Genomic DNA, 21,123 nt, shown 5'->3' on the forward strand with positions numbered 1-21,123 from the left:
CCTTAAACATAAATTATAATACAAAATATAGCACTAAATCAACTTACAAACAAATTCAACTTATGAACAATCGCTCGGAACCAATTGCGTTCGTAAGTTGAGGAGTGTCTGTACTCAAATTTAGATATGGGATGGATTCCGGCACCCTCGTCAGAGTTAGCAAGTTGGATTTGGCCCCCAGGCCACCACTTTGACATCTGTGGTATAGGCGAAATGGAAGTCATTGTGTTAAAAAACAACTTAATATGAGATGAAATGAATCAAATGGTAGAGGGCTTAATAGACTTAATATAACAGAGGACAATATCAGCAAATAATGTATCTAGCGAATCAATATCGAATTGTCAGTAAATTGGGATTTACAGCTTTTTGACCCGGTGGAGAAGTGGTTAGCGTGTCGGCCTCGCAGTTTTGGGGTCGAGGGTTCGATCCCAAGCGGCTCCTCACTCTGGGGAGTTTGCATGTTCTCCCTGGACTTGCGTGGGTTTTCTCCGGGTACTCCGGTTTCCTCCCACATCCCCAAAAACAAGCATGCTAGGCTAATTGAAAGCTAAACTGTCCCTGGCCAAGAGTGTGATTGGTTGTTTGTCTCCGGTTTCCTCCTACATCCCAAAAAATAAAATAAAATAAAAATAAAAAATAAAAACATGCAAGCTAGGCTAATTGGATGCTAAATTGCCCTTAGGTTTGACCATGATGGGTTGTTTGTCTCCTCGTGCCTTGCGATTGGCTGGCTGCCGATTCAGGGTGTCCCCCGCCCGGTGCCTGTAGTTAGCTGGGATAGGCTCCGGTACCCCCTGCGACCCTAGTGAGGATAATGATTGTACGGCTGCCATTGACGCACTTAATGGCAAAATCCCTCCACTTAAATCGTGTCAGACTCTGCAGTCGAATGGGCAAAAGTCGTAGGTTCCGTTTGGCATGGGTGATGCCCATTCCAAGTTACCATTCAGGGTTAATTTTTTGAAGATGGTTATTTTTATTTCTTTTTGCTTTGCGTATATCCGTCCGGAGGGTTTGTGTAACTTCAATATTGACAGTACGGCTTGCCTATTTGTCATATTCAACCTGCACGCTCAATATTTGCCGTGCTTTGAAGAAGACACTTGCGCACCACAGCTTCCTCTTCCTCCTCCTCCTCCTCCTCCTCCTCTTTTAGCGCGGGGTTGCCCGCCGTCTGTTTTGGACGGCGACGCCAAACAGTCAGTCCGGCGACGGCGGCGGCGAAGGAGGAGGAGGGAGGAGAACGAGTTTGCGAAGGAAGAACGAGCTTCGTTTCGGCGGTGGCGGAGGGGCTACTCCGGACGCCCCCAATCCCCCCCGCCCCGGCCATGAAGCGTCAAAACGCCCGGACCCTGGTGCTGATCGTCAGTACCCTGACTTACCTGGTGGTGGGCGCCGCCGTGTTCCAGACGCTGGAGTCCCGCGAGGAACGCGGCCACAAGCGGCGACTGGAGGGGCGACGGCAGGAGGTCATGCGCAAGTTCAACCTGAGCCGGGCCGACTTTGACGAAGTGGAGCAGGTGGTCGGCCAGCTGCGCGCGCACAAGGCGGGGGTGCAGTGGCGCTTCGCCGGATCCTTCTACTTCGCCCTCACCGTCATCACCACCATCGGTAAGCGGATCTGCGTCGTGGGAAAGGCAAAAAAAGGGGACCGTTAAGTTTAAAAAAAAAAACATTTTTAAAGCAGTGAAGCCTGCCGTCGATGGGAACGGACGTCCAATCCGATTGGACGCCGGCGGTGTCAAACGTAGCTCGTTCCAACTTTACGTACAAAATTACCGTATTTTCAAAATAAAATAATGGATAAGGAAATGCATTTACTTTTTCGTAACTTGGATCTTTTTTGTATCTGGAGTCACTCATTTGCATTTAAAAAATTCGTAACTTGAAACTTTCATACCTAGAGGCATTCGTAAGTAGAGGTATGACTGTTTTTCTCTCTCTTAAATTTCATTCATAGACGTCATCATTTTTTTAGCATCAAATACAACATATATGCAAGAAAGTATGGTAAATTTCTTTTTTTTTAACATCTTATTTTGACATCACGTGAACAGGAAGTTGTTCCAAGTGCGCAGACTTCAACTTTTGTTAATGTAACAAAAATGATTCATTCGTTTTCTAAACCCACTTATCCTCACAAGGGTCATGGTGGGGGTGGTGGGTGGAGCCTATCCCAGGCTGGGGACGCCCTGAGCAGCCAATCACAGGGCACGAGGAGACAAACAACCGATGACTAGTTTAGGGGCAATTTAGAAGGTTCAAGCATGCGACATGGAAACCATTTTTTGTGTCCGTTTGATTTCCGTTACTGAAATCGAAGATATATTTTTTAAAATATTTTTTTTCTTGCAGGTTACGGCCACGCGGCCCCCAGCACGGACTCGGGGAAAATCTTCTGCATGTTCTACGCCCTGCTGGGCATCCCACTCACCCTGGTCATGTTCCAGAGCTTGGGCGAGCGCATCAACACGCTGGTGCGCCACCTGCTGCACCGAGCCAAGAAGTGCCTGTCGCCTCGCCACGCCGAGGTTTCCATGGCCAACATGGTGGCGGTGGGCTTCCTGTCGTGCGCCGGCACCCTGTGCGTGGGAGCGGCCTTCTTCTCGCACAGCGAGGGCTGGAGCTTCCTGCACGCCTTCTACTACTGCTTCATCACGCTCACCACCATCGGTTTCGGCGACTACGTGGCGTTGCAGCGGGGCGACGCCTTGCAGAAGGAGCCGCGTTACGTGGCCTTCTGCTTCGTCTACATCCTGACCGGTCTGACCGTCATCGGCGCCTTCCTCAACTTGGTGGTGCTGCGTTTCCTCACCATGAACGCCGAGGACGAGCGCCGCGACGCCCTGAGGCAGGGGACCGCGGCGGGGAGCGGCGGCGGTGGCGGCGAGCCAGCGTCCTTGACGGCGCTCCTGCCGCCGCCCGCCGCCATCGCGCCCAAAGCTAAAGACGTCTACACGGAAGTTCTCCACTTCCAGACTGTCTGCTCGTGCCTGTGGTACCGCAGCCAGGAGGAGTCGCGGGAAAGCTCCGCCCTCCCCGAAGCGTACCTGCCGAGAGATGGGACGCGCTACGCCGAGACGGCGTCCACCGGCTGCGTCTGCACACCGCGCCGACGCTCGGGGAAGCGCCTGAACTTTCTTTCTTCGTTGAGAAATTTCTGGAGACGCGGCTCCGTGTAGCGGTGAAGCTACGCCGGAATCGGCGTTCGGGGTTAGGTTTCAATTCGTGGTGCTAAAAAATAATAATACTTGAGCGCTGGGTTGTTGGTGTTTCCGTCTTGAGTTTAAGAGGGTCTTTGAGAATTTAGTTTGAAGGGGGGAAAAAAACAAACAAAGCAGGAAGACCTCCAAATAACCGGCGGTTTCAAAACAGATTTGCCTGAAGAACAGATTGATTTAAATGAAAATGGGAAAGTGAGGCTATAAAACTTGTATTGGTTTGGAGTCATTTTGGGGCGCGGAATCCAAAACTGAAATCAGTTTTTCGCTATGACGTAGAGGTTTTGCAGTACAGATGAATGTTTTTCTTCTTCAGTGTCGTTTGGTGAAGAAATATTGAAGAAACAAGACTGATTGCAATTTTTAGAGTCAATTGTGGAGAACAAGCTTGACATGATCGAGAAAAATGGAGATCAGTTTTGGCTTTGGCTAGAGGTTATTGTCCCACGTAAGGCTTCAGAATGTATCTGACAAGAATATGGAAAAATAGAAAACAAGTTTCCAACTTTTCTAAGATGCTAGTTCTATAAAAAAATAAAAATAAAAAAGCATTCTGCCCCAAAAACTTCAGTGAAGCGTTTGAGCAGAATTGGATACGTTTTTGAGATAATAATTCAAGGACGGCAGATAATAACGACGCCAAAAAAACCACAAATTTCTTGTCGCCAAGCCTTCGTTATTCCAGGAAGGAAAAAAGAAGGCGGGCTGGGATTAGGCGATGGTAAATGAACTATTTTGACAGACTATCTTTAGCGCTGGTCTGCTGTGGCAGATGGGAGGAGCTTTGCCGTGTTAGCACAAAGGATAATAATTATCAAGCTGTCAATCACAGGCTGACATCAACTCCAATTGACTGCCGTTAGCAAACTTATAGCACAGTATACCTTCAATTTTGCTCCAAAAAATAGGAACTCATCAATACTACAGTATTTCCAATCCGTTCTGCACAGAACGACCACGATAGCAACAGCGGTCCGATCCGTTTTAAGGTCTATCGGCGTCAATAACCGCTGAAATGACCCGTCGGCGCTCCCGCCTTCGGCCGTTAGACCGCGGACAGACGGAGCGCCCGTCGGGCCGAATCGTCGCCGTATCGAACCCCCGCCGGCCGAGCATCTGTTGTTTGCGCTTTGGCAGTCAAGCCGACGATGTCAGAGACCAAAAATAGTCCCTCCGCGAATGTCAGCCGCCGGGTTGCGTCAAACGGAGGGAAAAAAGGACAGATCTTTTAAATGTACCTGGCGGCGCCCGATTCCTGGGGTGACTTTTGTTTTTGCCCGTGGCCGGTGCTTCTTCTTCTTCTTTTCCGTAGCTTCCACCATATACGCTTCCTCTTCCAGAGCCGTGTCGGAATCTACAACAAAAAAAATGGAGTGTCACTCGTCAAGTGTGCGCTCATAAAGTTATTTTTTTAGCGCTGTAGCAATTGTGAGGCGTCAGTGAGATTAATAGTCACTTATTTTGATGAATAAAGCCTGCTGCCACATTATTAATGGCTGTGTTTCTTTACTAAAGATGAAAATGGTGTCAAGGATGGATGGTGTTTGTTTCATGAGTTTTGGGATAGGAGGAAAAAAAATGGAGATACAGCTTGATGGTGTTAGAAAAAAATTGTGGTCATCATTAATTTACTTTGCGGTTAAATATGAAGAAAAAAATGTTGTATATGGAAGGTTTAAAGGTAAGTCAACAACTAGAATGGATGACTTTCATGTGAAAGACGGTTGCTAAAGGTATTTACATAAGCAAATTGGTTATTTTAGAGGCCTTTGATAATGGAGAAAATGTTTAAACTGAAGGTGGGACTAGTTAAAATAAACCGAAATAGGGGTTTTGTCATTTATTTATTTTAGATCAACGTAATTTGTAACAGTTTTATAATTATTTTAATTCAGATTGTCTCTTTGCAAAGCACAGGCTAAAATAGTAGCTGATTAAAATGAAAAATAGGATGCTCTTATTGATGGCAGGGACTTCCCGGAAACATTAGTTTTTATTTACATTTTGTTCCACTATTATTGGGAAAATTATTTTTTTTCACTTGATTAAAGTAGATTTTTCCTGCTAGGTTTCAGAAGACAAAGATGTCACCTTTCTCTTAAAATTGTTATAAGAAGCAATTATTTTAGCATACAGATGTCAATTACTCTGTATATACTGGAGACTAACAAAGAGAAATATAAGTTCATATAGAGGGGAAACCGATCAAAGTTGTCCAAATTACGGGGTTATTATAATTCTATTTAAATAATGCTAAGCAATGTTGTTCTAGCAAAGAAAACGAGCTGTCGTTGCAAGTAGTGAATGAAGAAATCCTGAGAATAATAAACGCGCGTGGACAAAAAGTTCCACTTGAAAATTCCCACTTTAAGGCACCACCTACGCAAAAGGCTGTTTGCGTCAGTGAACGCAGCATGACCAACCGGCGGGACGGTGGAATAGCGACAAAACCAAGAGTCGCGTGAACGTTGCATTGTTATTGCCCCACGGAAGTTCTCAAGTCCGAGCGAGCGTCTAAAATGGAGACCTGGCAGGCAATTAAAGGCTTGTCCAACAACAACAAGTTGACCCACGTGCTGGTCGGCGGCCTGGCCGCCGTGCTGCTCGCCCTGGGAGTCGGATATAAATACTGGCGGAAGACGGAGACTCGTGAGCGCGTGGGCGTCGTGGTGCAGCTCCTCGTCCACCCACTCAAGTCCGGCAAGGCGGCGTCGGTGCCGCTCGCCGAGTGCCTCAAAAAGGGGCTCAAGTGGGGGGACATGCGGGACCGGTGAGTATGCGTCAACCCCCCCCCCCCCCCCCCCGAAACTGGACGCAGGGGACGGGGGTCTGACTGGGGTTGGGGAACCACGAGAAAATGTAACTTGGGCTGGGCGATATCACGATTATATACATCGCAAAGACGATAAGAAATCAGGTGTTGTCATGTATTGCGACTAATGTTATTTTTTTAAACAAGCAACTAAACAATGATTGAATATTCACCCAGCAAATAAAAATTGAATTGAATGATTTTATTGTCATTACACAAGTACAATGAGATTTAAAGATTCATTACAAAGTGCACAGACAAATAAATAACAATAAATAACGGACTAATGCGCTAACTACTACATTTGATAAACTTCTGCCTAACTTTTTTGATGCTATATTGCCATCGTGATTTTTTTCTTTCCTATATCACCCAGACAAAAATTGCAAGAATGACTTTTTTTCATTATCCATGTCAAAAAAGTAGGCGGAGCCAAGACCTGGCCATTTCTTTGTTGACATCCACTTGACGGATGACGCTAATGAGCTTCTGCGGCGTTGTGCTCGCATCGCAGCCACTGGATGCTGGTGACCGAGGACGGCCACATGGTGACGGGACGCCAGGAGCCACGTCTGGTCCTGGTGTCCTTGACGTGCGAGGACGGTCAGGCGTGCCTGAACGGGCCGGACATGGCCGAGCTGCGTTTCCCCATCGAGCAGCCCGGTAACGCCGTCCTGGACTGCAGGTCAGCGGACAACGGTTTACAACCGTGTCTTCTTCGCCGCTTTCCACGTCTGTTTTGCTTTCCCTGACCCAGAGTGTTCGGCGCCGACGTTCAGGGGCGGGACTGCGGCGAGCTAGCGTCCGACTGGTTCGTCCGCTACCTCCGGGCGGAGACCGCCTATCGCCTTGTGCGCTTTGAAGCCCACATGAGAGGCAGGAGACCAGCGGACGGAGAACCTCTCTTCGCTCGAAAAGAGGTCATGTTCCGCTTTAAAGTGTCTTTTCGTAAGGCTTTTTGGAAATGTGATTGACCGTTTAGAACGGGGGTGTCAAAGGTAAGGCCACAATTCATTTTTTTTTCGATGAGGGTGCCGCAAAACCAGACGTTTGTGAACGCCTGCACTTGGATCAATTTCATACCTGTCAACCTCTGCCGATAACTGCCCTTATAAATGATTATGATTCCCCTTACAAACCCCCCAAAAACCTTACAAACACCGTACGACTCGTACGAGTCGTACGGTGTTTGTAAGGTTTTTTGGGGGTTTGTAAGGGGAATCATAATCATTTATAAGGGCAGTTATCAGCAGAGGTTGACAGGTATGCAATTTCCTATTTTTTAATATTTTTATTTTTTTACCCTGCTGTCAAAATGGCACCTTCAATATCAGCCAATGAGTTGAAGTGCTCCAAAACCAACAGGAAGTCACGTGGAAATACCCAAAAATCAGCAAGAACTGAAAAAAGAAAAAAGAAAGTCACTCAAAAAGAGTAGGAAATGATCCAAAATGTACTGGAAGTACCCTAAAATGGCAAAAAATATGCAAAATGAACTCATTGACAATGTTAGATGTCCAATTCCTTTAAATTAGCAGTGGGCGTGGCTATTGATATCATTAGGCGTCCAATGTGAAAATCGATTTGGACGTCTAGCGCCGTCAATGGCGGCAAGAACATGAACTTTTTGGGCCAAAGGTTAGCGGGTGTGGCCCGCCAACCCAACTGAGTTTGACACCCCCGTTTTTAGTGTTTATTCTAATTGAAGCAAGCCTTCTGCACCCCTCCCCCCAGGAAGTGGCGTACCCCGACTGCGGCCCGGTCATGCTTCTGTCCGAAGCGTCCGTCAAGGACCTGAGTGCCAAGCTGGACGCCGACTTGACGGTGGAACGCTTCCGGCCCAACGTCGTCATCGGCGACTGCGAGGCGTTTGCCGAAGTATGACGAGCCGCCTTCTGTCCGAAATAGGAAGAAAAAAAAAACGTCCTTCTGCGCTACGCAGTCAGAGAACTAATTATACCAAACGACTCAACCGGCAAGATGCTTTTTTTTTTTTCTTTTTTCCGGCGCGAGCGTAGGATTCGTGGGACCACATCCAGATTGGCAGCGTGCGTCTGCGGCGGGTGATGTCATGCGGGAGGTAAGTCGGCATTTTGGTTTGATGCAAACGCAACATTTTGAATTCAATTCAATTGACTACATTTTGTGGCCCGGCGGATGATTGGTCACGACTGTGGAGTTCTGGGTTCAAATCCAGGTCGGTCCACCGGTGTGGAGTTTGCATGTTCTCCCCGGGCTTGTGTGGGTTTTCTCCGGGTACTCCGGTTTCCCCCCACATTAAAAACAACAACAACAGAAAACATGTGCACTCTCAATCAGTGGGTTTTGAATCAAATGATTGGTTGTTTGTCTCCTTGTGCTCTGTGATTGGCTGGCCACCGATACAGGGTGAGGATAAAGCAGTTCAGAAAATGAATGAATTAATTCCTACAAATGGCTGGTTTAATGGACACCCAAAAATGACCACCCTTTGGTACTGTAAAAAATGTGTTTAAATGGCCTAGTCTTTTCTGTGAGCTAATTAGCATTGTTTTCCTTGTCATGTCAGGTGCATTTTCACCACAGTGGATCCTGAAACTGGAATTATCAACAGAAAAGAGCCTCTTGAAACTCTCAAAAGGTACGAAATGAATTTAGTCACCCACAACTGTCAATACCTCAACTAGCTTGTATGTGATTGGTCAAAATCGTTAGCAGACCTGTCAAGATAACGATTCACACTGTGTAAATCATCTGCTTAAGGTACAAGGGTCGCAGGGGGTGCTAGAGTCTATCAAAGCCAACTACTGGGGACATCCTGAATTATTGGCCAGCCAATCACAGCATTTTGTTGTACACGCTGACGAAACTTGAATGAAAATTTAGATTTTAATACATGCTTTGAATACAGTAATACCTTGAGATATGAGCTTAATGCGTTTCAGGACCGAGCTCGTATGTCAATTCACTCCTATCTCAAATATTTTTTTCTTATATAAAATAACAAAATACAAATGAAAAAAAAAAAAAACCTAACCAATGGTAAAACGTTTTTAATTGTTCAAATTCACCACCTACGCTCACAAGGTAACAATATATATGTCATATCGTATTAACATTATATTTAGCAGTTATGCTCTACAATATTAGTAGTTAATATTATTTTAAGTGTTACACAACTTTATGTAAGAATCAAAAAGCAGCTGATTCAAAATAATAATAATAATAATTGAACATTACTTACGTTTGAAGCCATTTTGGTGTTGATTTGTGTCCTGGTCACGCAGTTACCGTCAATGCAAGCCCAACGAGAAGCACATCTACAAGTCGGCGCCGCTGTTTGGACAGCTGCTGAGCGTGGAGAAGACGGGCGTCATGCAGGTGGGCGATCTGGTCTACAAGATCAGCCGTTGACAAAAAAAGAAGACCTAAGGAGAGGGGAGAGCATGGGAAATTGAAACTGAATGGCACATCATGGTCTTATATTTCCACATTGAGATCTCATCATCGGATAATAAACGCATTTGCCACATTTTGGTTTGCTAGTTAATTATCTTGTTCAAATGCTGCAAAGTATTCGTAAGATGGCTAAACATATTTGACTCAATGATGGACATTGTTATTTTTATAATCCAGGATTTTAAAAAAAGACTCAAATATTCACTGCTTTTTGTTTCCCATGAAATGCTGGGGAGAAAAAATAGAAGACAAATAGGAAAGAAAATATTTGATTTTCCCCTCTTTCAATTATATTCGTCATTTTTCGCCGTCATAACAGTCTAAATTTCGTTTTTTGCTCATTTGCAACCTAAAAACGTCCCAAATAAAGCTGCATGTGAATATTTTGGAGGATTGGTCTCCCTCTGCTGGCCGTAAACAGAATACACTTTCAACTTATTCGACGCCAACTTTTTTGCCCTTCTTTAAAACAAAATATGCTGTTTTTTTACAATAATGCTTCTCGATATAATTTTGGCGATGCCAATTGTTGGTAGAACGGCGTACTAGAGCTACAAAGTATTAAAAAAAAACGATGCTAAAAATAGACACAGCACATCTTCCGCATCTTTTTTTTGTAGTGCGCACATGTTGAAACGTGTTCGTGTATAACGGAATCGACCAAAAGAGGAAACCAGCACCAAGTAACTCCCTGCCCTCGAAAAGAATAAGGTAATTTGATCGCATAAATGCGGATTTAATTTTTTTTTAAATGAAATTAAGTCATAACTACATATTATATATTGCATGATATATTGTGTATATTGCATATCACCTCATTTTGACCTGTCGATACAGAAACTCAGTTTTGAAGTCACAAAATGAGGCTGTAAACTTTTTTTTTTACATAACTAATTAAAATAAAAATGTTTTTAGGGCTGGGAAATCTTTATACTTTTAGAATATTTTGTCGCCTCTCACCATTCACTTCCATTGACAGCTTTAGATATTTTCGATGTGGAAGGCTGGTATTGACTGATAATTTTTCACTCCCATTGACGACGATTGACTTTCAATTCATTTAGACTGGAGTAGACGTGCGTCGCTGTCAAAACTTCCTGTCAAAATACATAACTAGACGTGAATGCGTGACTGAATGACTTCAAAGATTTCCGATTAAGATCATCAAGTAACACGTCAGTTTCCTTTACAGCTGTTGCTTGAAATGTGACGAACCCCGCATAGAAATGTTTACAACACGTGACGGCTGTAAATACAGCATGTTTGCTTCTTTTAAAATCCTCAAAATGATTTTGCACTAAAAACGCTACTTTAGTGTTGTTTTCCTCAATGAATTTCTGTAACTCCTTCGTTTTTTTTTTTCCAAAATCAAAGACATTTTCTTATAATTTACATATTATAAAATTCGGGCAACAAAAGTTGTATAAAGTTAAGCCACAAAATTATGTTCCACAAGAATTTAATTTAAAAAATCCCTAACACGACCTAATATGAACCCCAAAAGCCCCAAACGCTACATAAAGTGAACCAGAAAAGCTAAAAAAATTGACACTAATTGGATTCAAAAACAGACATTTTCTTATCATTTACATATTATAAAATTCGGGCCACAAAAGTTGTATAAAGTTAAGCCACAAAACTATGTTCCACAAGAATGTAATTTAAAAAATCCCTTACATGACCTAATATGAACCCCAAAAGCCCCAAATGCTACATAAAGTGACCTAGAAAAGCTAAAAAAATGACGCTAATTGGATAAAATTTCACGAGAGCCTTTTTTTAAAATCCAAAATATGCTTTGCTATCATTTTAAAATGTTCACACCACATTTTAACTAGGCCTGCGAGCTAGTGTACTGTTGACAGCCATTTTGACCGAGAGGGTGCGAATGTTTGCGCCCTCCCAGTCAAAATGGATCAGAAATAGAGGATAATAACTTACGCATGATCGTACCTGGCGCTCAGATGATCGACAGACTAAGCGAGCTCCGTGGCCTCGCCGCCAAGGCCCCGGAAGTCCTGGAGGAGAACACTTCGACCGTGCTGCTTTTCGCCGGCGAGGAGGAGATGGAGCGCATCCACGCGGAGGTCCAGGCCACCAGAAAGGAGATCCTGCTCCTCACGGCGGACGTCAAACGCTTGGGCAAACAGAGCAGCCGCTTCCTCACCTCGGTGCGGCGCTTCAGCAGCATCAAGCGAGACGCCAACGCTCTCGGGCGCTCCATCAAGGCCCGCGGCGAGGCCCTCTTGGCCCGGCTGGAGAAGCTGAGCGTGCTGAGCCGAGAGCTGTCCCGGGCGCACGGCGACGCCTCCACGGTGGCCCGGGTGGCCCGCTGCCAGTTGGCCGACCTGACGGGGAGCTTCCGGCGGGCCATGACGGCGTACAACCGCGCCGAGATGGAGCAGCGGGAGAACTGCACGACGCGGATCCAGCGGCAGGCGGCCATCGTGGGCAGGGAGGTGACGCGGGGTCAGATCGAGGAGATGATGGAGACGGGCAAGTGGGACGTCTTCGCGGGGGACGGCGCCCTGACCGTGGCGGGCGCACGCTCGGCGCTGAGCGAGATCGAGAGCCGGCGCCAGGAACTCCTGCAGTTGGAGGGACGCATACGGGATGTGCAAGACCTCTTCTTCCAGGTGGCGCTGCTGGCCGAAGAGCAGGGCTGCATGGTGGAGGACATTGAGGACCACGTACGGGGGGCTCGGGACTACGTGGTGGCCGCTGGGAACCACGTGCGGCAGGCCGTCCGGTACAAGAAGGCGAACCCTTGTAAAAAGATCTTCTGCTGTTGTTTCCCCTGCTGCCACTGAAGCCTAAAAGTCAAAACACATTTGAACGGCCCGCACGGTCCACGGGAATTGGACGTCTGCCGTCGTCAATTACATTGTTGGACAGTCGCGAGTGTTCATTCGTTTCATTCATTTGGGAGCTGAAAGGAAGAAAAATAGCATTATAAAGCAACTCGGCCAATGAGTTGAAGTTGGAAAATATTTCAGAAAATGGAGTTCTTTAAACGTTACAACAACGACGACTTTAACCATTAGTTTTTCGGCGTAGCTCGCCTGCTAATTACTGATGCTAACAGAGGAAACAGGTGCGTTAGCCTGCTTTTTCCCGCCTACGAAAGCGAAAATCTTTGTTGACGGTCATTAAACTTCGAAATATGGCTTGTATTACCGCTTAGCGTGTATAATTATCCACTAATTAAAGTCCACATACGAAAAAAAAACACTTACCAGAATTAAAAACGGCCGTAGGCTAAAAGACAACATATTTCTTCTTCTGCAACTGGCGGCCGTCTTGGGAAGGGCGCCAGTGGATTGAACCTAATTACGAAATCTCGAAGGGTACATTTAGCGAAGCATTGGCATAATATTTATACTAATTCCTGCATTTAATGCCCGCAATCGTATCAATATCAGTGCAACACTACTTAATAATTCCCCCAAATCGACAGGAAGTAACCAGATAACCAAAGTTACCAAGAAATAACGCTTTATTTTATCACCCCCCCCCCTCCTGCAAAAAATGAAACATCTCGGAAGAGACCAAAATTGTACAGAAAGGGGACCAATGCAAATCATCCCCATTCCTCCTGAAATTGCATTTTCTAATTTAAACTATTTTCTCCACCCTTAAATAAAGCTGTCATAATTTGTGCACCATGAAGCCTCTTTATTTTTCTTATTAAAACACTTGAAAAACGGTCCTCCTGGGTGAACACATCACATCTGGAGTGAAATACAAAGGCTTGAAAACTGTGAGAAAACAGTGCAAATAAAAACAAAATGGAGGTTCAAACTTTATGAAAACAAAATGGAGGTTCACGCACTGTGCCTGAGAACTCAACACTATCAATAGATTCGTCGCTGTCGGGCAGTTCTACATCTGCTCAACTATGTTTAATTATATATATGCACTTAAAAATAAGAAAAACTATTTCAGAAATTTGATTTTATCCATTAAAAATGACGTGATCGCAACCTATTTCCAATCGGGCGCATGACTCGGGGATATTTTGGGTGGAATGTACTTTTTTTTTCATCCAATAAAATAAACAGTTGACATATTTTTGGTGTGATGTTAGCAATAGCAATAACGGAACGATGCTTTGTTTTGACGACTTCCTAAAAATGAGTCATTTTAGAGACGCAAAAGTTCCATCCGACAGCGACGGACAACAAAACAAGTCAAAATTCCATGCATAATAACACAAACTCAACATTTTACAGTACATGCGTCGTGTGCAAATCCATCATTCACAAAAATAAAAATCCTAAATGTTACAGAGGCAGCTTTCAGAGTACCAGAAAGAGTTTTTAAAAAAACAACAACATGAAAAACTCACTCCATTCTGATATTTTGAGATACAAAACGTCTTTTAAAAAAATGTCACTCCAAAAACTATGTCTGAGAAATAGACGTAGAATAAATCTGTTCACGTCAACACTGCAACGCTATACTGAATTAACAACGAGGCCTCGTTGCCTCGTTAACCGTTTGTTCGTTTGCTTCGGTTACGAAAGTCACGTAAGACGTAAAAGTGAGATTATGAAATCTTATTTTTAAACCAAAAGGGGCAACAAATCAGTCTCAATTAAATGAGCAGTTATGTAACACTTTTTTGTACTAAAAAAAATACATTTTCACAAAATTGGACAACATATTTTTGAAACATCCAAATCATTCATGACCTAAAATATGCTCAATCCAACTTTTAGTATTTATTTCATTTCATAGCAACCTTAAATAAGGAAGTCTTGACTGTAAAGGCTCACATTTGAATGCCTTTGACTGCAATCCACGTCCAATCCATATTAACCATCTCAACTACAGTTCTGTTTAATATTTTTGTTGTTGTCTCTGGACGACTAATGTCCCAAAAAGCCACATAACACATCAAAGCAGCAACATTCTTTTCTTTTCTTTACTCCAGCCACATAACCATTTTCACCAACTTTTTCATCATACAAAAATTAGCATTTTATTATTTCATTATGTATTTTAATGAAATCCCTCAACTTGACGAAACAGCTTCTTGAAAGCAAAAAAAAATGGAAGATCCCGAAATCTTCATAAAAAAAAAATAGAAAAAAAATCCAAGGGTGACTTGTCCTGATTCCGCCATTTTCCCGTGCTACAAATAAACGGCAAGGTTCGTTATTATTGGACGCCCCCGTGCCCGCGGGGGATTTTTAACCTTCCTCCTCCGAGGTTAACCGTTTCAAAAGACATTTACATTCACGCTCGTTTTTATTCGACCGCTACATTTTTCGGCTTCGAGCCGCTAGCTCGGGCTTAGCGTACCCGCGCAATAAGCCAGAAGCTAACGTCGGACAATTTCAAGCGACGTCGAATATTTCGCTAACCGCGATGATTACTGACTTTTGTTTGCTATCAAAAATAAAAATCAGTGTGCGATTATTGACACAACAGTGCCGTGGTTGTGCTCGTTATTTTTTTTTTTAGGGGAAAAGTTGAGGATACATTACTGTAAACATTGGAGTATGGAATGCCCTGAGAGTATTAACCCCATATCCTAGCCATTCAGCTCTGCCTGTATGCTAACACGCGTTTTATTTTGAATGAGGTCAAAGGTCAGCGGGGTCAGAAATCTGTTAGCGTCGAAGATGACCCCAAAAACGAATAAAGATGCTATCGCGCGTTGGGAGGGTGCGTTTGAAACGGGAAGTGAAAAAAAAAAAGGGGAAATAAATTTGAGTGATAGGCTAATCCAGTATGTGGTTTAATCAAATTTGTAGGGTGGGTGATGTTATGACAAGAGATGGAGTGATGATATTTTGGCTGCTAATAAGCAGAAGTAGCCCACTTAGAGGAAAAAGATTATGATGGTTTGTTTTAGTCATACATGAACCTTAACTCGTCAGACTAGCGTGGTCGGACGGCAATGAAAGGGTTACACGGGATGAGAAGGATACTGGATGAATTCTCCAAGTGGTTTTCCGCGGAGGGGGGGCGGAGTCAAGCCACCGGCTTGAGCACGGAGCGTAAACAGCGCCCCTCCTTGGTCAGCTCGCGGGTGAAGCACATGCACGGCAGGGGGACGGCGTCCTCCCGCCGCGTCACCGTGTTGAACTTGCACGTCTTCAGGTGGTCGGCCATGCTGCTGATGTTGGCGAACTTCCACTCGTTCACCGTGCCGAAAGCGGTGCTGAAGCGCCACACCTGCAGAAAATTGACGGGAGATTAATTTTGGGAAAATTCATGCTTACCGGATTTTCTCGTATATTAGCCGCACACTTAAAAATCGTTGAATTTTACAATTTCTCTCGTATACACCCTGATTAACAATTTTCACCTATTCATGGTTTTAATAGGGAGTACAAATATGTTACTTTGAAGGGAAAGTCTTGAGAAAAATCATCGCGGTCACGTGGTATTTCTGAGATACTTTATGAATCGAAAGGATGGTCTGCTGGATTGCAAAGTCCTAATGGGTGTTCCCTGCACGTAGACAAAATCAAAAAGGAAGTCGGGTGAGCAGTACAACCAGGAAGTGTAGTAAATAGTGGTCAGGTTTGTCATCCTGAGGTAAGATGGTGGCGCCCTGAGTGAGTAATGGCAGGCACAAGTGAGTTTTTTCACGTTTTATGCAAGATAACGGTTTATTTTTTGTCTTGAATTTCATTCATAGACATCAAAACACATTTTGTTTAGCGTTTTAGCGGTTTGTCTTTTCTCTATTTTGAAATAAATGACCGTATCGGCCGCATTGTCTTGCGTTACGGCGTTTCGTCCTTGTCAAGTGGAATTTGTGCGCATATAAGCCGTATTCTTTAGAGCGACAAATACGGCGCATGTGCGAGAAAATACCATAAGCCTTTTCTGGAAGAATTTGGTCTGCTATCATTTTAAAATCGCTTCACTTTGAACCTGGCGAGCGGCTTCCCACGAACAATGCGACGTAAACGGGGACGGCGAGGAGAGACGGACCTTGTCGGTGATCTGCCAGGACGGCGAGCCGTCCACCCGCCGCTTCTTCTCCCACAGCAGGACGACCATACCGCGCATCTGGAAGAGGCTGGAGCACACGTCCCTCATGGTGCGCGACGTCCTGGACAACTGGCAGAGGCTGAAGCCGTCCAGGAAGCCGGCCACGTGCTGAAGCACCTCGTAGGGCAGGCCGCTGAGCCGGTCGCGCTCGTGGGCCGGCCACGGGCGGGCGCTCCTCGGCGGCTCGTCGCCGAGGGGCGGCGGGAGCCCCGGCTGCACGCCGAAGGAGCCCAGGTGGCGGTCGTGGACCACGCGGAAGCCCTGCACGGAGGGGCAGAAGCGGCGCTGCGAGTAGGCGCAGCCGTAGTACGCCAGCGGGCAGCGCTGCTCCATCCAGCCGTTGAGCCCGGCGTGGATGTCGCCGTGCACGTTCTTGAAGTGCGAGGAGAACTCGTCGCGGCGGAACAGTTGGCCGCACACGAAGGTGAACATGGAGCGCTGCTTGGTCTGGTAGCGCGCCACGCACTCCAGCACCAGGTCCAGGCGTAGCGTGTGGAAGGGGCTGGGGTTGGACAGCTGCGGGCTGGCGTGGTCGCACGCCGACGCCGAGGCCACGTCGCCCACCATGGTGTCGGTGGCCAGGATGGCCGAGGGGAAGGAGAAGGTCTGCGTGCCAAAGTCCACGCGGTAGCCGTCCACGAAGCGCCCGTCCGAGATGCCGCGGCCGCCCGGCGAGTCGCCCAGGCAGAAGAGCAGGGCGGCCGTGATCAAGTCGATCCCGTGCAGGCCCGCGGGGTCCTCGGGCACCTCCAGGTCCGACGTGTCCACCGCCTTGTCTTCAGTCTTGGCCCGGAACAGGTCGCCGTGGAAAAGCAACGTGCCGATGGCGCGGGGGGCGGCCGCGTTCTGGAGCTTGCGCTCCAGACAGCGGAACCTGAGCTCGGTGGGGAGCTGGTGCAGAAAGTTGTTCCTCACCTGGTCCGAGAAGAGGAACGGCACGGGCGGGGGCGGGGCCGGTTCCGCGCGGTCCGGAGGCGCCGGGGCCCAGGCGGGCTGTGCCCCCGCCGCCGGCTCTTCGGCGGCGTCTTCCCTGTTGTCCAAAAACAACTCCACGAAATCCTGGTTCTCCGCGGGCCAGCTGGGAGCGTCGCCTCCCCGGCGTGCACCTCCCACAGCCCCCAGCTCGCACTCCGAGTCCGAGTCGCTCTCGCGCATGTCCACGTTGCTGCCCGCTCCGCCCGACTCGCCGTTCGGGGCGACGGCGGCGGCGCCGGAGCGGGCGAGGACGTCTAGGGCCGCCGCCGAGTCGCCGTACGGTTCCTCCTCCATCTCCACCGTCCCGTTGGCGCTCTCGCCGACGGGCGCCTCGGCCATCTTGTCGTCCTCGGACACGGTGGTGGTGACCTTGAGGGACTCCAGGAGCATGCGCTGGTCCTGCAGGTTGAGTTGTATTTTGATTAATCAATGATTTTTATGAAACAAAATCATTAATCATTAGTAAAAATAAATGTATATATTATTATTTTGTTTGAGACCTGGTGTCACAAAAAAGTGAAGTCGCCATAATCGAAGGACGACTGTAAATATATGCAACTCAACCCGAGCCGGCGACACGGCAGATGAGTGGTTAGCACGTCGGCCTCAGTGGGGAACCTGGGTTCAAATCCAGGTTGCTTCACCTGTTTTGGAGTTTGCATGCCCTCCCTGGGCCTGCGTGGGTTTTCTCCGGGCACTCTGGTTTCCTCCCACATTCCAGAGACATACATAGGCTAATTAGATGCTAACTATTCCCTAGCTACGAGTGTGATTGGTTGTCTGTATCCTTGTGCCCTGCGATTGCCTGGCCACCAATTCAGGGTGACCCCAGCCTCTGACCCGAAGTCAGCTCAGATAGGCTCCAGCACCCCCCACAACCCTAGTGAGGATAAAGTGGTTCAGAAAATGAGATGAGATTAGCCACTACCTGCCACCAAATGATGTGGCTAACTGACTTTTAGCCCCAATCGGCGGTAGGAATAAATGATATTTTTAAGCAGCGGCCTGGATCAGTGTGCACCTTGGCGCTGGAATTTTCCGGAACCAAAAAGTTCACCTGCAGCGCCAGCGCCATGTCCAGCTGCTCCACCTCGTCAAAGTCCCTGCTGAGGTTCTCGTAGGACTTGCGGTCGGCGTAGCTGACGGGCCAGCGGTTCCATTCCATGGTGCAGCAGACGATGCTGGCGGGGCAGGTCTCCAGGTGCTGCGCCATCTTGGCCCGCGCCACGGCGAAGGGGCAGCCGAAGCCGCTGTTGAGGCACGGCAGGCGCTCGTACGGGCAAAGCAGGCGGTGCTCGGCCAGCTTGCAAGCGTGGAAGACGGCGCCGCAGACGCGCGGGCAGCCCATGAGGTCGCAGGAACGCCCCGCCTCCGGCCGCACCATGCACCTGCGGTTGATGCATTTCAGGCAGTGCGGGTGCAGAGCCTCCATCTTCTCGTAAACTATTATGGGATGCAAGAAATTGCGGTATTAGTTTTGCATGCACACATTTGACATATTTTGCAATGAGAAATACGTTTTTTTCATCATTTCAAATAAAATAATTGTTTACTAAAGGCTACAATTTAATTTTTATTTATTTATAAAAACATTCATTATAAAAAAAAGATTTTTGAACATTTTAGTTTTGCATGTACATATTTTGCAATGAGAAATACGTTTTTTTCATCATTTCAAATAAAATGATTGTTTACTAAAGGCTCCAGTTTTAATTTTTAAAAACATTCATTATAAAAAACTTTTTTTCTGAACATTTTAGTTTTGCATGCACATATTTGACATATTTTGCAATGAGAAATACGTTTTTTTAATCATTTCAAATAAAATCATTGTTTACTAAAGGCTACAATTTGATTTTTTATTTATTTATAAAAACATTCATTATAAAAAAAAGATTTTTGAACATTTTAGTTTTGCATGTACATATTTCGCAATGAGCAATACGTTTTTTAATCATTTCAAATAAAATTAATGTTTACTAAAGATTCCAGTTTTAATTTTTTAATTTTTAAAAACATTCATTATAAAAAAACAATTTTTTTGAACATTTTAGTTTTGCATGCACGTATTTGACATTTTGCAATGAGCAATACGTTTTTTAATCGTTTCAAATAAAATTAATGTTTTCTAAACGCTACAGTTTGAAAAAAAATATTTTTTTAAAACGTTCATTTAAAAGAACATTTTTGAACATTTCGGTTCAGAACAAAAACTAAAAAAAAATTCATATTTTGCCTATGCAAAGAAAAACATTTACACCGAAAGAAAATTAGGATTTTAGGAATTGTTAAGATTAAATAGAGACCTAGGAATGAATTGTTACATTCACGATTTATATTTTTTTCTCCTTTTTATATATATACATTATATCGCCTCTGGTTTCTACCCAAATAAGGTCAATAATTCTGTTGACCTATACTTTTGCAATGGTGTGTCATTGCATTTCAACGAGACACTGCCAGCAAATTGCACATACACACGCACACACAAATACATTCGCACGCACACACTCACACACGTGTGTGTTCCATAAACACACAAATCCTGAAAGTGTTTACCAAAGGGATGAAGTAACATGTCGCAATGCCGCTATTTAGTTACATGGAAACACGTCTACCATTCTTCTTGGCTCACTTTTACACCACGTGAGGATTTCAACATTGAACAAAACTGCCTAAACAGCCAGTAATTACTACCATAATCCATCAAATGGAAACTTTTGTTCACATTTGCGTCGGCGCGAGTTTAAAAGGGACAGTCGACAAGCCGGTGGGTGAAAACACCAAAACATTCCTTAAATAATAAAATAACTTAGAATGACATCATACTGTGTAGATAATTCAAATTATGGCTGTTCGAATTTAAAAAGTGGCTATAAAACTTGTCGAGTTTTAAAAAAAAGTAGCCGAACAAACAAAGCGAAGCCCAGCTAGTATGCTACACCTGTTAGCCCTCCTTGGTTAGCCCGGGTTAGTTTCGTCCAAAAAACTTACCTAAACTTTGGTGAGGCGCTTGGTTCGGTATCACCTTTTATATAAATGTAGGTCAGCTCCGCTAGCATGAATAATTCGGCGCCGACACCTAGGCGCACATTTCTGGGGGTGTATTTAAAGACCCCCAACTATCTATCGGGTGAGTGCGCTAAATGTAGCCGCACGGTCAATTCTTCTTAAACTGCGCGACTACTTTGAGGCGCAGAGTGATTGCGTCAGAAAGCTACCGCCCAGAGTATTAATATACTGTTCAGAGTTCAGACTTGTATCGTTTGGGTTATTTAAAGAATCATATAGAATATCATTTTTATAGTATTCTTTTATTAAGTTGAACCATTGTTTAAAAATAGTTTTCAGACATATTTTTGTTTTGGCCTGTCCAACCTTGAATAAATAGAACTAGATTGAAAATGCGGCACTATTAATCTCATGTTAATTCTGGATATATTTCATATTCACAGTATAAAGTTGCTAAATCAGACACCACATTTTCATGTTTTTGCAAAAATGTTCCCTTAATATTTTTAATAAGACAAACAGTTGACAAATCCGTCAGAAATTTAGCAAAGTAAGAGAATATTAGTGAAACCGACACAAGATGGACGCCAGTTTCTTACGCCGGTAACTCCCCTTTTAGACATCTATTAAATACGTGACGAGAGCGGT

At 45.3% G+C, this 21,123-nt stretch overlaps 4 protein-coding genes and 1 long non-coding RNA gene across 5 annotated transcripts; 3 read left to right on the forward strand and 2 right to left on the reverse strand.

Moving 5' to 3' along the window:
- Nucleotides 1-111: 111 nt before the first annotated feature.
- Nucleotides 112-9,532, reverse strand: LOC144089441 (uncharacterized). Its single transcript, XR_013305076.1, has 4 exons — nt 9,260-9,532; nt 4,463-4,578; nt 1,386-1,624; nt 112-197 (listed from the first exon to the last, which is right to left on the reverse strand). It is a non-coding gene; the product is annotated as an uncharacterized LOC144089441 (long non-coding RNA).
- Nucleotides 1,243-3,866, forward strand: kcnk3b (potassium channel, subfamily K, member 3b). The gene is made up of 2 exons (XM_077620261.1): nt 1,243-1,614; nt 2,359-3,866. The coding sequence occupies exons 1-2, from the start codon at nt 1,332-1,334 to the stop codon at nt 3,183-3,185; spliced, it is 1,110 nt and encodes a 369-aa protein (XP_077476387.1). The 5' UTR covers nt 1,243-1,331; the 3' UTR covers nt 3,186-3,866.
- On the forward strand, nt 5,659-9,547 carry marc1 (mitochondrial amidoxime reducing component 1). The gene is made up of 7 exons (XM_077620265.1): nt 5,659-5,994; nt 6,551-6,721; nt 6,794-6,956; nt 7,771-7,914; nt 8,055-8,116; nt 8,585-8,656; nt 9,303-9,547. The coding sequence occupies exons 1-7, from the start codon at nt 5,744-5,746 to the stop codon at nt 9,427-9,429; spliced, it is 990 nt and encodes a 329-aa protein (XP_077476391.1). The 5' UTR covers nt 5,659-5,743; the 3' UTR covers nt 9,430-9,547.
- Nucleotides 9,548-10,124: 577 nt separating this feature from the next.
- On the forward strand, nt 10,125-12,871 carry stx11a (syntaxin 11a). Its single transcript, XM_077620263.1, has 2 exons — nt 10,125-10,185; nt 11,439-12,871. The coding sequence occupies exon 2, from the start codon at nt 11,439-11,441 to the stop codon at nt 12,282-12,284; it is 846 nt and encodes a 281-aa protein (XP_077476389.1). The 5' UTR covers nt 10,125-10,185; the 3' UTR covers nt 12,285-12,871.
- Nucleotides 12,872-13,128: 257 nt separating this feature from the next.
- fbxo30a (F-box protein 30a) lies at nt 13,129-20,666 on the reverse strand. Its single transcript, XM_077621513.1, has 4 exons — nt 20,458-20,666; nt 18,521-18,906; nt 16,429-17,862; nt 13,129-15,660 (listed from the first exon to the last, which is right to left on the reverse strand). Exons 2-4 carry the CDS (start codon nt 18,893-18,895, stop codon nt 15,457-15,459), a joined length of 2,013 nt encoding a protein of 670 aa, XP_077477639.1. The 5' UTR covers nt 18,896-18,906; nt 20,458-20,666; the 3' UTR covers nt 13,129-15,456.
- Between the last annotated feature and the right edge of the window lie 457 nt (nt 20,667-21,123).

This window comes from Stigmatopora argus, chromosome 15, assembly GCF_051989625.1.
Source record: "Stigmatopora argus isolate UIUO_Sarg chromosome 15, RoL_Sarg_1.0, whole genome shotgun sequence".
NCBI classification, from domain to species: Eukaryota; Metazoa; Chordata; class Actinopteri; order Syngnathiformes; family Syngnathidae; genus Stigmatopora; species Stigmatopora argus.

What these genes read in the sequence shown, in the direction of transcription:
- kcnk3b (XM_077620261.1), top strand. Translation starts at nt 1,332, where the DNA reads ATGAAGCGTCAAAACGCCCGGACCCTGGTGCTGATCGTCAGTACCCTG. An exon ending in CACCGTCATCACCACCATCG is followed by an intron (nt 1,615 to 2,358) that starts GTAAGCGGATCT and finishes TTTTTCTTGCAG; the next exon opens with GTTACGGCCACGCGGCCCCC.
- marc1 (XM_077620265.1), top strand. Translation starts at nt 5,744, where the DNA reads ATGGAGACCTGGCAGGCAATTAAAGGCTTGTCCAACAACAACAAGTTG. An exon ending in TGGGGGGACATGCGGGACCG is followed by an intron (nt 5,995 to 6,550) that starts GTGAGTATGCGT and finishes CTCGCATCGCAG; the next exon opens with CCACTGGATGCTGGTGACCG. An exon ending in AACGCCGTCCTGGACTGCAG is followed by an intron (nt 6,722 to 6,793) that starts GTCAGCGGACAA and finishes TCCCTGACCCAG; the next exon opens with AGTGTTCGGCGCCGACGTTC.
- stx11a (XM_077620263.1), top strand. Translation starts at nt 11,439, where the DNA reads ATGATCGACAGACTAAGCGAGCTCCGTGGCCTCGCCGCCAAGGCCCCG.
- fbxo30a (XM_077621513.1), bottom strand. Translation starts at nt 18,895, where the DNA reads ATGGAGGCTCTGCACCCGCACTGCCTGAAATGCATCAACCGCAGGTGC. An exon ending in ACATGGCGCTGGCGCTGCAG is followed by an intron (nt 17,863 to 18,520) that starts GTGAACTTTTTG and finishes CTCAACCTGCAG; the next exon opens with GACCAGCGCATGCTCCTGGA. An exon ending in CCTGGCAGATCACCGACAAG is followed by an intron (nt 15,661 to 16,428) that starts GTCCGTCTCTCC and finishes AATTTTCTGCAG; the next exon opens with GTGTGGCGCTTCAGCACCGC.